This window comes from Piliocolobus tephrosceles, chromosome 4 (assembly GCF_002776525.5).
Source record: "Piliocolobus tephrosceles isolate RC106 chromosome 4, ASM277652v3, whole genome shotgun sequence".
Classification (NCBI taxonomy): Eukaryota; Metazoa; Chordata; class Mammalia; order Primates; family Cercopithecidae; genus Piliocolobus; species Piliocolobus tephrosceles.
The window spans coordinates 107459068-107474796 of NC_045437.1; the positions used below are offsets into that span (position 1 = coordinate 107459068).

Consider the following 15729-nt stretch of genomic DNA (forward strand, 5'->3'; position numbering starts at 1 on the left):
GTCATCTGCAAACAGGGACAATTTGACTTCCTCTTTTCCTAACTGAATACCCTTGATTTCTTTCTCTTGCCTGATTGCCCTAGCCAGAACTTCCAACACTATGTTGAATAGGAGTGGTGAGAGAGGGCATCCCTGTCTTGTGCCAGTTTTCAAAGGGAACTTTTCCAGTTTTTGCCCATTCAGTATGATATTAGCTGTGGGTTTGTCATAAATAGCTCTTATTATTTTGAGGTACGTTCCATCAATACCGAATTTGTTGAGCGTTTTTAGCATGAAGGGCTGTTGAATTTTGTCAAAAGCCTTTTCTGCATCCTTTGAGATAATCATGTGGTTCTTGTCTTTGGTTCTGTTTATATGCTGGATTACGTTGATTGATTTGCGAATGTTGAACCAGCCTTGCATCCCAGGGATGAAGCCCACTTGATCATGGTGGATAAGCTTTTTGATGTGCTGCTGAAACTGGTTTGCCAGTATTTTATTGAGGATTTTTGCATCGATGTTCATCAGGGAGATTGGTCTAAAATTCTCTTTTTTTGTTGTGTCTCTGCCAGGCTTTGGTATCAGGATGATGTTGGCCTCATAAAATGAGTTAGGGAGGATTCCCTCTTTTTCTATTGATTGGAATAGTTTCAGAAGGAATGGTACCAGCTCCTCCTTGTACCTCTGGTAGAATTCAGCTGTGAATCCATCTGGTCCTGGGCTTTTTTTGGTGGGTAGGCTATAAATTGTTGCCTCAATTTCAGAGCCTGCTATTGGTCTATTCAGGGATTCAACTTCTTCCTGGTTTAGTCTTGGGAGAGTGTAAGTGTCCAGGAAATTATCCATTTCTTCTAGATTTTCTAGTTGATTTGCGTAGAGGTGTTTCTAGTACTCTCTGATGGTAGTTTGTATTTCTGTGGGGTCGGTGGTGATATCCCCTTTATCATTTTTTATTGCGTCTATTTGATTCCTCTCTCTTTTCTTCTTTATTAGTCTTGCTAGCGGTCTGTCAATTTTGTTGATCTTTTCAAAAAACCAACTCCTGGATTCATTGATTTTTTGGAGGGTTTTTTGTGTCTCTATCTCCTTCAGTTCTGCTCTGATCTTAGTTATTTCTTACCTTCGGCTAGCTTTTGAATGTGTTTGCTCTTGCCTCTCTAGTTCTTTTAATTGTGATGTTATGGTGTCAATTTTAGATCTTTCCTGCTTTCTCTTGTGGGCACTTAGTGCTATAAATTTCCCTCTACACACTGCTTTAAATGTGTCCCAGAGATTCTGGTATGTTGTATCTTTCTTCTCATTGGTTTCAAAGAACATTTTTATTTCTGCTTTCATTTCGTTATGTACCCAGTAGTCATTCAGGAGCAGGTTGTTCAGTTTCCATGTAGTTGAGCAGTTTTGATTGAGTTTCTTAGTCCTGAGTTCTAGTTTGATTGCACTGTGGTCTGAGAGACAGTTTGTTATAATTTCTATTCTTTTACATTTGCTGAGGAGTGCTTTACTTCCAATTATGTGGTCAATTTTGGAATAAGTGCGATGTGGTGCTGAGAAGAATGTATATTCTGTTGACTTGGGGAGGAGAGTTCTATAGATGTGTATTAGGTCCGCTTGGTGCAGAGATGAGTTCAATTCCTGGATATCCTTGTTAACTTTCTGTCTCGTTGATCTGTCTAATGTTGACAGTGGAGTGTTGAAGTCTCCCATTATTATTGTATGGGAGTCTAAGTCTCTTTGTAAGTCTCTAAGGACTTGCTTTATGAATCTGGGTGCTCCTGTCTTGGGTGCATATGTATTTAGGATAGTTAGCTCTTCCTGTTGAATTGATCCCTTTACCATTATGTAATGGCCTTCTTTGTCTCTTTTGATCTTTGATGGTTTAAAGTCTGTTTTATCAGAGACTAGGATTGCAACCCCTGCTTTTTTTTGTTCTCCATTTGCTTGGTAGATCTTCCTCCATCCCTTTATTTTGAGCCTATGTATGTCTCTGCATGTGAGATGGGTCTCCTGAAGACAGCAGACTGATGGGTCTTGACTCTTTATCCAGTTTGCCAGTCTGTGTCTTTTCATTGGAGCATTTAGTCCATTAACATTTAAGGTTAATATTGTTATGTGTGAACTTGATCCTGCCATTATGATATTAACTGGTTATTTTGCTCATTAGTTGATGCAGTTTCTTCCTAGGCTCGATGGTCTTTACATTTTGGCATGTTTTTGCAATGGCTGGTACCTGTTGTTCCTTTCCATGTTTAGGGCTTCCTTCAGGGTCTCTTGTAAGGCAGGCCTGGTGGTGACAAAATCTCTAAGCATTTGCTTATCTGTAAAGAATTTTATTTCTCCTTCACTTATGAAACTTAGTTTGGCTGGATATGAAATTCTGGGTTTAAAATTCTTTTCTTTAAGAACGTTGAATATTGGCCCCCACTCTCTTCTGGCTTGTAGAGTTTCTGCCGAGAGATCTGCTGTCAGTCTGATGGGCTTCCCTTTGTGGGTAACCCGACCTTTCTCTCTGGCTGCCCTTAAGATTTTTTCCTTCATTTCAACTTTGGTGAATCTGGCAATTATGTGTCTTGGAGTTGCTCTTCTGGAGGAGTATCTTTGTGGCGTTCTCTGTATTTCCTGAATTTGAATGTTGGCCTGGCCTGCTAGGTTGGGGAAGTTCTCCTGGATGATATCCTGTAGAGTGTTTTCCAATTTGGTTCCATTTTCCCCCGCACTTTCAGGCACCCCAATCAGACGTAGATTTGGTCTTTTGACATAATCCCATACTTCTTGCAGGCTTTGTTCATTTCTTTTTCTTCTTTTTTCTTTTGGTTTCTCTTCTCGCTTCATTTCATTCCTTTGATCCTCCATCGCTGATACTCTTTCTTCCAGTTGATCGAGTCGGTTACTGAAGCTTGTGCATTTGTCATGTATTTCTCGTGTCATGGTTTTCATCTCTGTCATTTCGTTTATGACCTTCTCTGCATTAATTAGTCTAGCTGTCAATTCTTCCACTCTGTTTTCAAGATTTTTAGTTTCTTTGCGCTGGGTATGTAATTCCTCCTTTAGTTCTGAGAGGTTTGATGGACTGAAGCCTTCTTCTCTCATCTCATCAAAATCATTCTCTGACCAGCTTTGATCCATTGCTGGCGATGGGCTGTGCTCCTTTACAGGAGGAGATGCGCTCTTATTTTTGAATTTCCAGCTTTTCTGCCCTGCTTTTTCCCCATCTTTGTGGTTTTATCTGTCTCTGGTCTTTGATGATGGTGATGTACTGATGGGGTTTTGGTATAGGTGACCTTCCTGTTTGATAGTTTTCCTTCTGACAGTCAGGACCCTCAGCTATAGGCCTGTTGGAGATTGCTTGAGGTCCACTCCAGACCCTGTTTGCCTGGGTATCAGCAGCAGAGGTTGCAGAAGACAGAATATTGCTGAACAGCGAGTGCACCTGTCTGATTCTTGCTTTGGAAGCTTCCTCTCAGGGGTGTACTCCACCCTGTGAGGTGTGGGATGTCAGACTGCCCCTAGTGGGGGATGTCTCCCAGTTAGGCTACTCAGGGGTCAGGGACCCACTTGAGCAGGCAGACTGCCCCTTCTCAGATCTCAACCTCCGTGTTGGGAGATCCACTGCTCTCTTCAAAGCTGTCAGACAGAGTCATTCGTGTCTGCACAGGCTTCTGCTCCTTTAGCTGAGCCCTGTCCCCAGAGGCGCAGTCTACAGAGACAGGCAGGTTTCCTTGAGCTGCTGTGCGCTCCACCCAGTTCGAGCTTCCCAGCGGCTTTATTTACCTACTTAAGCCTCAGCGATGGTGGGCACCCCTCCCCCAGCCTCGCTGCTGCCTTGCGGTTAGATTGCCGCAGACTGCTGTGTTAGCAAGGAGGGAGGCTCCGTGGGCGTGGGACCCTCCCGGCCAGGTGTGGGATATATTCTCCGGTGTGCCGGTGTTATAGCGCAGTATTGGGGTGGGAGTTACCCGATTTTCCAGGTGTTGTGTGTCTCAGTTCCCCTGGCTAGGAAAAGGGACTCCCTTCCCCCTCGCGCTTCCCACGTGAGGCGATGCCTCGCCCTGCTTCAGCTCTCGCTGGTCAGGCTGCAGCAGCTGACCCGCACGGATTGTCCGGCACTCCCGAATGAGATGACCCCAGTACCTCAGTTGAAAATGCAGAAATCACCGGTCTTCTGTGTCGCTCGCGCTGGGAGATGGAGACTGGAGCTGTTCCTATTCGGCCATCTTGCTCCGCCCCCCAATTTCTGCATTTTCAACCAATATCCCTGATGAACATCGATGCAAAAATCCTCAATAAAATACTGGCAAACCAGATTCAGCAGCACATCAAAAAGCTTATCCACCATGATCAAGTGGGCTTCATCCCTGGGATGCAAGGCTGGTTCAACATTCGCAAATCAATCAACGTAATCCAGCATATCAACAGAACCAAAGACAAGAACCACATGATTATCTCAAAGGATGCAGAAAAGGCTTTTGACAAAATTCAACAGCCCTTCATGCTAAAAACGCTCAACAAATTCGGTATTGATGGAACGTACCTCAAAATAATAAGAGCTATTTATGACAAACCCACAGCTAATATCATACTGAATGGGCAAAAACTGGAAAAATTCCCTTTGAAAACTGGCACAAGACAGGGATGCCCTCTCTCACCACTCCTATTCAACATAGTGTTGGAAGTTCTGGCTAGGGCAATCAGGCAAGAGAAAGAAATCAAGGGTATTCAGTTAGGAAAAGAGGAAGTCAAATTGTCCCTGTTTGCAGATGACATGATTGTGTATTTAGAAAACCCCATCGTCTCAGCCCAAAATCTTCTTAAGCTGATAAGCAACTTCAGCAAAGTCTCAGGATACAAAATTAATGTGCAAAAATCACAAGCATTCTTATACACCAGTAACAGACAAGCAGAGAGCCAAATCAGGAATGAACTTCCATTCACAATTGCTTCAAAGAGAATCAAATACCTAGGAATCCAACTTACAAGGGATGTAAAGGACCTCTTCAAGGAGAACTACAAACCACTGCTCAGTGAAATCAAAGAGGACACAAACAAATGGAAGAACATACCATGCTCATGGATAGGAAGAATCAATATCGTGAAAATGGCCATACTGCCCAAGGTTATTTATAGATTCAATGCCATCCCCATCAAGCTACCAATGAGTTTCTTCACCGAATTGGAAAAAACTGCTTTAAAGTTCATATGGAACCAAAAAAGAGCCCGAATTGCCAAGACAATCCTAAATCAAAAGGACAAAGCTGGAGGCGTCACGCTACCTGACTTCAAACTATATTACAAGGCTACAGTAACCAAAACAGCATGGTACTGGTACCAAAACAGAGATATAGACCAATGGAACAGAACAGAGCCCTCAGAAATAATGCCACACATCTACAACCATCTGATCTTTGACAAACCTGAGAGAAACAAGAAATGGGGAAAGGATTCCCTATTTAATAAATGGTGCTGGGAAAATTGGCTAGCCATAAGTAGAAAGCTGAAACTGGATCCTTTTCTTACTCCTTATACGAAGATTAATTCAAGATGGATTAGAGACTTAAATGTTAGGCCTAATACCATAAAAACCCTAGAAGAAAATCTAGGTAGTACCATTCAGGATATAGGCATGGGCAAGGACTTCATGTCTAAAACACCAAAAGCAACGGCAGCAAAAGCCAAAATTGACAAATGGGATCTCATTAAACTAAAGAGCTTCTGCACAGCAAAAGAAACTACCATCAGAGTGAACAGGCAACCTACAGAATGGGAGAAAATTTTTGCAATCTACTCATCTGACAAAGGGCTTATTTCCAGAATCTACAAAGAACTCAAACGAATATACAAGAAAAAAACAAACAACCCCATCAAAAAGTGGGGAAAGGATATGAACAGACATTTCTCAAAAGAAGACATTCATACAGCCAACAGACACATGAAAAAATGCTCATCATCACTCGCCATCAGAGAAATGCAAATCAAAACCACAAGGAGATACCATCTCACACCAGTTAGAATGCCAATCATTAAAAAATCAGGAAACAACAGGTGTTGGAGAGGATGTGGAGAAATAGGAACACTTTTACACTGTTGGTGGGATTGTAAACTAGTTCAACCATTACGGAAAACAGTATGGCAATTCCTCAAGGATCTAGAACTAGATGTACCATATGACCCAGCCATCCCACTACTGGGTATATACCCAAAGGATTATAAATTATTCTACTACAAAGACACATGCACACGTATGTTTATTGCGGCACTATTCACAATAGCAAAGACTTGGAATCAACCCAAATATCCATCAGTGACAGACTGGATTAAGAAAATGTGGCACATATACACCATGGAATACGATGCAGCCATAAAAAAGGATGAGTTTGCGTCCTTTGTAGGGACATGGATGCATCTGGAAACCATTATTCTTAGCAAACTATCACAAGAAGAGAAAACGAAACACCGCATGTTCTCACTCATAGGTAGGAACTGAACAATGAGTTCACTTGGTATCATGGGGAGGGGGGAGGGGGGAGGGATTGCATTGGGGAGTTATACCTGATATAAATGATGAATTGATGGGTGCTGACGAGTTGATGGGTGCAGCACACCAACATGGCAGATGTATACATATGCAACAAACCTGCACGTTATGCACATGTACCGTAGAACTTAAAGTATAATAATAAAAAAAAAAAATTTCAATCATGTAAAAAAAAAAGTAATAATTGCTCAAAGATATTTTATTTTCAGTTTTAAACATTTTTCAAGAATAAGAATAAAAAATATATTCAGACAAACAAAAGATATACTCAGAGATTTTTGTTGTTGACAGTAAGGAAAATTCAAAATATCTTACAGCAGGCAAATGATAAAGAAGTCCAGAAAGGAGGCCTAAGAAGAAAGAAGAGTTAAAAAGCAATGAAAATGGTAAACAGGAAATAAAATAAAAAGGAACAATGATTACTTAAAATGGTAATAAACTTTAGTGGAGATAAATTATAAAACACATAAGGTAGAATATCAGATAAAGTTTGAGAAAAAAAAAATTATACTTTTTAAAAAACAAACATACTTAGATTTACCTTTTGCTTTATTATTTTTTATTTTTCATGATTGTGGATACATAGTTGTACATATTTGTGAGATATATGTGATATTTTGATACAAACATACAATATTTACTGATCAAATCAGGGTTAATTATAATATCCATCACCTCTAGCATTTATCATTTATTTGTGTTAGGAACATTGCAATATCACTCTTTTAGTAATTTTGAAATATACAATAAATTGTTGTTAAGTATAGTCACCCTATTACGCTCTTAAACACTAGACCTCATTCCTTCTATTTAACTGTATGTTGTCCCCATTAACCAACCTCTCTTCTTCCCCACCTCTTCAACCTTCCCAGCTTCTGGTAACCATCATTCTACTCTCTACCTTTATGAGATCGATTTATTTTAGCACACACATATGAGTGACAACAGCGGTATTTTTCTGTGCCTGAATTATTTTACTTAACATAATGTCTTCCTGTTCCACCAATGTTGTTGCAAGTGACAGGATTTGATTCTTTTATGGTTTAATAATATTCCATTGTGCACATATATCACATTTTCTTTATCGATTTATCATGCATGGAAACTTAGATTGATTCCACATCTTGGCTATTGTGACTAATGCTACAATTAATATGAGAGGACAGATATCTCTTTTATTGTTTCTTTTTTTGAGGTAGGGTCTTGCTCTGTGGCACAGGCTGAAGTGCAGTGCTGCAGTCTTTGCTCACTGCAATCTCTACCTCCAGGTCTCAAGTAATCCCCCTACCTCAGCTTCCTGGATAGCTAGGACTACAAGACTACAAGTGCACGCCAACATGCCTGGCTGATTTTTTTTTTTTTTTTTTTTTTGGAGACAGAGTCTCTGTCGCCCAGGCTGGAGTGCAGTGGCGCCATCTCGGCTCACTACAAGCTCCACCTCCTGGGTCAGTAGCTGGGACTACAGGCGCCTGCCACCACGCCCGGCTTATTTTTTGTATTTAGCTAACACGGGGTTTCAACGTATTAGCTAGGATGGTCTCGATCTCCTGACCTCGTGATCCGCCCACCTCGGCCTCCCAAAGTGCTGGGATTACAGACGTGAGCCACCGCGCCCAGCCGCCTGGCTGATTTTTGTAATATTTGTAGAGGCGGGTTTTGTCATGTTACCCAGATTGATCTCAAACTCCTGGGCTCAAGCAATCCACTCAACTGGGCCTCCCAAAGTGCTGGGATAACGGGTGCCCAGCACGCCACCATGCCCAGCCCAGGCAGCTCTTTAATCTGCTAATTTCCCTTCTTTTGGACACATATCCAGCAGTGGGATTATGGGATGATATGACAATTCTATTTTTGGTTTTCTGAGGAACCTCCATATTGTCATAATGGTTATGCTAATTTACATTCCCACCAACCGTGTAGGAGCATTCCTCTTTCTCCATATCCCTACCAGCATCCATTACTGTCTTTCTAATAAACGCCAGTTTAGTTGGGGTGAGATAATATATAATTGTGAGTTTAGTTTACATTTCTCTGATGATTAGTGATTTCGAGAATTTTTTCATATATCTGTTGGCCATTTGTATGTCTTATTTTTTTTTTTTTTTTTTTGAGACAGAGTCTTGCTCTGTTGCCCAGGCTGGAGTGCAGTGGTGCTATCTCAGCACGCTGCAAGCTCTGCCTCCCGGGTTCACACCATTCTCCTGCCTCAGCCTCCCAAGGAGCTGGGACTACAGGCGCCCGCCACCATGCCCGGCTAATTTTTTGTATTTTTAGTAGAGACGGGGTTTCACCGTGTTCGCCAGGATGGTCCCCATCTCCTGACCTCATGAGCCGCCCGCCTAGGCCTCCCACAGTGCTGGGATTACAGGCATGAGCCACCACACCCAGCTTGTATGTCTTTTTTTGAGAAATGTCTACTCAGATCTGTTGCCCATATTTCAATTAGATGATTTGGGATATTGTTATTAGGGTGTTTGAGTTCTTTATATATTCTGGTTAATAGTCCCTTGTCAGTCAAATGTTTAGAATATTCCTTTTAAGTCAATAGGGAGACAAAAATATTCTGAATTAATAAGGAAATTTAGCAATATTTGTGTGTGTAAAATCAATATATAAAAATTTACTTCTCTTTTATGGTAAAAAAAAGTTAGAAAATACAAATTTTAGAAATCTATATATGCATATAATTTATAAATGGCATCAAAAATACTAAATACATAGAAATAAATCTAACAATGCCTCTGTGAACAATACTGCTATGAGAATGATGGACAATACCCATATGAAAAAAGAAGTAAAACTGTATTGAGAAAATTTTATAAATAACTAAATAAATGAAGAGATATACCATGTTTATAAATTAGAATATGGTTATGATAAAGATATTTTCTCCCCAAATTGATCTATAGATTCTGAAAAATCCAATTAAAAACTCCCTGCAATTTTTTGAAAAGAAAAATTATGATAAGCTGGTTTCAAAATTAATGTGCAAGATACCACTGAAGAAAAACAAGTTTGGAAAAATCTATCATATTGACTATTAAATGTTATTACCAAACCATAGTAATTAAGGCAGTGTGATGTTGGTGTGGAATTAGACAAATGAGCCAGTGAAGCAGAATACAGAGCAGATAAGCATATCAATTACATGTGAATGCATGAGTTATACAGTAATTGTACTACAAAAATAGTGGAGAAAGGATTTTTTCCTTTTGTGGTATTGATGAATTGACTATGCACATTTTAAAAAGAAAATCAGTCTTGGGTTTAATATTATTTATAAAAATTTCCACATAGATTACAGACATGAAAGAGAAAACAATAAAGTTTTTAGAAAATAATATACAAGACTATCTACGTAATCTTGCTGTTGGGAAAGATTTTTTTAACCAAAATACAGAAAAAAAAAAAAAAGGCTAATCCTAGAAGATTGAGATATCTGATTTTATAAAAATTACTGTGTTCTAGTCACTAAATTTTATATACATATCCTCTGACTCAGCAATTCCACTCATAAGTCTGTACATTAAGATGTATGCCATGGTGCCCATATGGGAATGTATGAAACATTGCTCATAATAACCATAAACTGAAAATAACTGAAATGTCCAAAATTAACAGAATTAATGGATAATTTGCAGTATGTTAATAAAATGCAACAGTGAAATGAAAAACAAGCAATAAAAATGATATAGCTACACTCAACAACATTAATGAATCTTAAAAACATAATAACTATAACAATTTTTAAGACTTCCATATAAGTAAAGGCACAACTAAAACAAAGTTAAAGGATAAGGCATACCTTGGGAGAATTTACAATAAATATTTAATAATACCAACATATTAATAAGAATAAGACAACACATAGAAGTAATTCTAACAGCAAAAAACATAAAAAGATAGTCACATAGTTATTAGGGAATCTTAAAAAACTCGTTATAAGTGTCACTTTTGACCTATTATATTGTCAAAAATTAAGAAATCTAAGACAATAACCATATAAAAATAAAAACACTAAAACTGTATTGAGAAAATTTTTACAAATAAATAAATGAAGAGATATGCCATGTTTCTAAATTATAATATGGTTATGATAAAGATGTTAAGTCTCCCCAAACTGATCTGTTAGGTGAAGTGATACTCTCATACTCTTATAGACTGGGGAAGGAAATATGTGTCTCTGTGTAGGTGTGTGTGTGTGTATTTTTTTTTTTTTTAGATACTTTTGGAGACCCATAGAAAGCACCAAGTAAATTTTTTAAAATAATAAATCAAAAATTATACTTAGCTGGGCACAATGGCTCACATCTATAACCCAGAATTTTTGGAAGCTGAGGGGTGAGGACCATTTGAGGTCAGGAGTTTGAAACTAGCCTCAGCAACAAAGCGAATTCCATCTCTACAAAAAAAACTTTTTTCTTTATCCAGGTATGGTTACATGTGCCTGTGATTCTAGCTACTCCAGAAGCTGAAGCAGGAGGCTCTCTTGAGCCCAGGAATTCGAGGTTGCAGTGAGCTATGATTGTGCCACTGCACTCCAGCCTGGGACATAGAGTAAGACCCTGTCTGTAAAAATAAAAATATAAAAAAAAGAAACACTTGCACACATACACAAGGAGAAATATGCAATGATTTTCACTATGGCATTGATTTTGTTGTCAAAAATTTGGAAAATAATAAATAAGGAAAATTTATTATATTAGAACTTCTCAGCCATTAAAATGGAGAAAATACATAATTATCCATATGGATTAAAGTTAAAATGTAGCATTTTTAAAAAAACTAAGTCACAGATATAAGCCCAGTATGCTGGGCAACAAAGCATGACCCCATCTCCACAAAAAAAAAAAAAAAAAATTAAAAACTAGCCAGCCATACTGGCATGTTCCCATGGTGCCAGTTGCTCAGGAGGCTGAGGCAGGAGGATCACTTGAGTCTAGGATTGTAGTAAGCTATAGGTTATAGTAAGCTATAATCACATCACTGCACTCCAGCCTGGGTGACCCCGTCTCTAAAAATAAATAAATAAATAAATAAATAAATAAACAAACAAACAAACAAAAAAGCTGAGATCTTTTGGAGTAAAGAAAACAAGTGCATTTTGTTAAATCCAGGACTTTTGAAATTTGTTTAAATGAAGAACCTAACCTGCTCCTTTCTAGCATAGTATCTATTACTATCTGGTAGGCTGAAAAAGATTATACTCCAATCTTGGTGAATTGTGGTATCCATAATACACACTTGATATAATCAGTTTAATCATTGTATACTAATTTTTGTTTCAATTTTTTCTTATAAACATTTCTATTGTATTCTACTATTCAGATACATTTAATTGACTTGATCATTCTATTATAAAGCATTTGCTATTTTCAATTTTTAAATTAATTAAAACTACTCTGAACTTTTTTTTTTTATATTAAACTTCAAGTTCTAGGATACATGTGCATAACGTGCATGTTTGTTACATATGTATACTTGTGCCATGTTGGTGTGCTGCACCCATCAACTCGTCAGCACCCATCAACTCGTCATTTACATCAGGTATAACTCCCCAAGGCAATCCCTCCCCCCCTCCCCCCTCCCCGTGATAGGCCCCAGTGTGTGATGTTCCCCTTCCCGAGTCCAAGTGATCTCATTGTTCAGTTCCCATCTATGAGTGAGAACATGCGGTGTTTGGTTTTCTGTTCTTACAATAGTTTGCTGAGAATGATGGTTTCCAGCTGCATCCATCATGTCCCTACAAAGGACACAAACTCATCCTTTTTTTATGGCTGCATAGTATTCCATGGTGTATATGTGCCACATTTTCTTAATCCAGTCTGTCACTGATGGACATTTGGGTTGATTCCAAGTCTTTGCTATTGTGAATAGTGCCGCAATAAACATATGTGTGCATGTGTCTTTACAGCAGTATGATTTATAATCCTTTGGGTATATACCCAGTAATGGGATGGCTGGGTCATATGGTATTTCTAGTTCTAGATCCTTGAGGAATTGCCATACTGTTTTCCACAATGGTTGAACTAGTTTACAATCCCACCAACAGTGTAAAAGTGTTCCTATTTCTCCACATCCTCTCCAGCACCTGTTGTTTCCTGACTTTTTAATGATTGCCATTCTAACTGGTGTGAGATGGTATCCCATTGTGGTTTTGATTTGTATTTCTCTGATGGCCAGTGATGATGAGCATTTTTTCATGTGTCTGTTGGCTGTATGAATGTCTTCTTTTGAGAAATGTCTGTTCATATCCTTTGCCCACTTTTTGATGGGGTTGTTTGTTTTTTTTCTTGTAAATTTGTTTGAGTTCTTTGTAGGTTCTGGATATTAGCCCTTTGTCAGATGAGTAGATTGCAAAAATTTGGAGACCAAAATGGGAGACCATTCTGTAGGTTGCCTGTTCACTCTGATGGTAGTTTCTTTTGCTGTGCAGAAGCTCTTTAGTTTAATGAGATCCCATTTGTTAATTTTGGCTTTTGTTGCCATTGCTTTTGGTGTTTTAGACATGAAGTCCTTGCCCATGCCTATGTCCTGAATGGTATTACCTAGGTTTTCTTCTAGGGTTTTTATGGTATTAGGTCTAACATTTAAGTCTCTAATCCATCTTGAATTAATTTTCGTATAAGGAGTAAGGAAAGGATCCAGTTTCAGCTTTCTACTTATGGCTAGCCAATTTTCCCAGCACCATTTATTAAATAGGGAATCCTTTCCCCATTTCTTGTTTCTCTCAGGTTTGTCAAAGATCAGATGGCTGTAGATGTGTGGTATTATTTCTGAGGACTCTGTTCTGTTCCATTGGTCTATATCTCTGTTTTGGTACCAGTACCATGCTGTTTTGGTTACTGTAGCCTTGTAGTATAGTTTGAAGTCAGGTAGCGTGACGCCTCCAGCTTTGTCCTTTTGACTTAGGATTGTCTTGGAAATGCATGCTCTTTTTTGGTTCCATATGAACTTTAAAGCAGTTTTTTCCAATTCTGTAAAGAAACTCATTGGTAGCTTGATGAGGATGGCATTGAATCTATAAATAACCTTGGACAGTATGGCCATTTTCACAATATTGATTCTTCCTATCCATGAGTATGGTATGTTCTTCCATTTGTTTGTGTCCTCTTTGGTTTCACTGAGCAGTGGTTTGTAGTTCTCCTTGAAGAGGTCCTTTACATCCCTTATAAGTTGGATTCCTAGGTATTTTATTCTCTTTGAAGCAATTGTGAATGGAAGTTCATTCATGATTTGGCTCTCTGTTTGTCTGTTACTGGTGTATAAGAATGCTTGTGATTTTTGCACATTAATTTTGTATCCTGAGACTTTGCTGAAGTTTCTTATCAGCTTAAGGAGATTTTGGGCTGAGACGATGGAGTTTTCTAAATATACAATCATGTCATCTGCAAACAGGGACAATTTAACTTCTTCTTTTCCTAACTGAATACCTTTTATTTCTTTTACTCTGAACATTTTAATACAAATTATTTTTCCGCTGTTTACCTATATCCTATTAGTAACAGAATGATCTAGTCATGGTTTGTATATTTAGGTCCTGTTGCTTTTTATTTGTAGCATCCTTCACCATTTAGATGCACTGACCAGTTTTACATATTTCTTCAGCATATTATGTTTATATGACTAATAGCAAAACCATTCAGTTTTTTAATGATATACTTTGAATTTTATTTTCTTCTCTGTAGGATTCTAGGTGGATAACTTTTCCTGTCACTTTTTTTACAGTATGGATTACTATGGTATTGGGACAAGGATACCACAGAAAACAACTAGAAAAAGTACATTATTTGTGACTATAAAGTCTTTGTGAAAGTTCTTTTAAATTGCTCTTGCACTCAGTGTAGAAACTTTATCCCAAGGAAATAATTTGAAATATTTCAAAATAGAAAAACATTCTATTTTGTCTAAATTTGAAATGTAAAAGATCTTAGAACTAAATAGAATGCTTCATGATACAGGAGTTATCAAATATTTTCTCATGTAATCTATGTATTATTATGACAAATTAAGAAAACATATGAGTATAGATAATTATTTCAAACAAAAAGTATACAATTCAAAATTCTAGAAAGCATATAATTATAATAAATAAGGCTCTTAAAAAACAGTAAATTTTAAAATTTTAATCTTTGGTTAGAGAACTATGGGTGAATTTTTATTTTTCACAGTTTTCCAAATTTTCTAAATTCTCTACAATACATATGGGTCCTATAATTATTTTCTAGCTTACCTTGATTTATGACTCCTTTCTCCACTTAAATGTTGAAAATTTAATTTCCAGAGCTCTTCATGATAAGGGGAAGATATGCCTCCATATGTATTAATCATAGGTGATTTGTTAACAGGCATATTCACCAATCATAAATTCTAAAAGGAATATTAAATGTATGTTAGCATACAAATATACTCATAGTAGCAAATAATATGTTATGTAAATTCATTATTTTTGGAAAAGAATAGCAAGAACTAAAGTTAGGCTTAAGAATAATTCTATACTAAGGAAGAATTTAAATAAATAAGTAAACTATAAGGATATTATGGAAATAAGTACAAAAAGTTACTATTATAAGTGTATCCATCCATATATCTAGTCTTTATTAAGCTTTAGCAGTTTCATCAGCAAAATCATTGAAAGAGCAGCATGGCACGGTAGCTAAGAGAATAGGCTATACAACCAGACTAAGTGCTCTGTGCCGCAGTTTCCTCACTTGTAAAATGAGAATAGTATTTCCTCATAGAGTTCCTGTGAGAAATAAATAGTTCAGTATATGTAAATTGCTTAGAATGAGCCTAGTATATAGGAAACTTTATGTAATCACTTGTGATCATATCACTGTTGTCTATTCTTTAAAGTTTCTTGTAAACTCCTTTTCATGTCTCCTGTCTTTTTATCATTTAGATAGTGGTTTCTCTGTTTGGTTTTTACACCCAGAAATTCTTTCCTTTTGATTCATATCTGAGTATATTCTATGAGTGTATAATCAAAACTAAGACATCCTATTTGTGTTTAGTGGAGTTTTAGTCAGCAAAATGAAGTAATGAAATGGGTAGTCATATCTATACTGCATTTTTTGTCTTTCATTTTTTAAATAGCTACATTTAAAAATTGATCATTAGATCAGTCAAAGTTTTGGTAGGAAATGCAGGGCACACTCAAATAGGGTACCTGAATGAAGGAATTCTTTCCAAAGACATGGGCAGAGCTATAAAACAAGATG

The 15729-nt window shown here is 37.5% G+C and overlaps 1 protein-coding gene across 1 annotated transcript in view; it reads right to left on the minus strand.

The window, feature by feature from the left end:
* TMEM232 (transmembrane protein 232) overlaps positions 1-14878 on the minus strand; it is a 269981-nt gene extending 255103 nt beyond the window's left edge. Inside the window, exon 1 of the mRNA XM_031935440.1 lies at positions 14742-14878. Coding sequence (XP_031791300.1) covers positions 14742-14860 — 119 coding nt within the window. The 5' untranslated portion in view covers positions 14861-14878. The remainder of the gene's footprint in view (positions 1-14741) is intronic.
* Between the last annotated feature and the right edge of the window lie 851 nt (positions 14879-15729).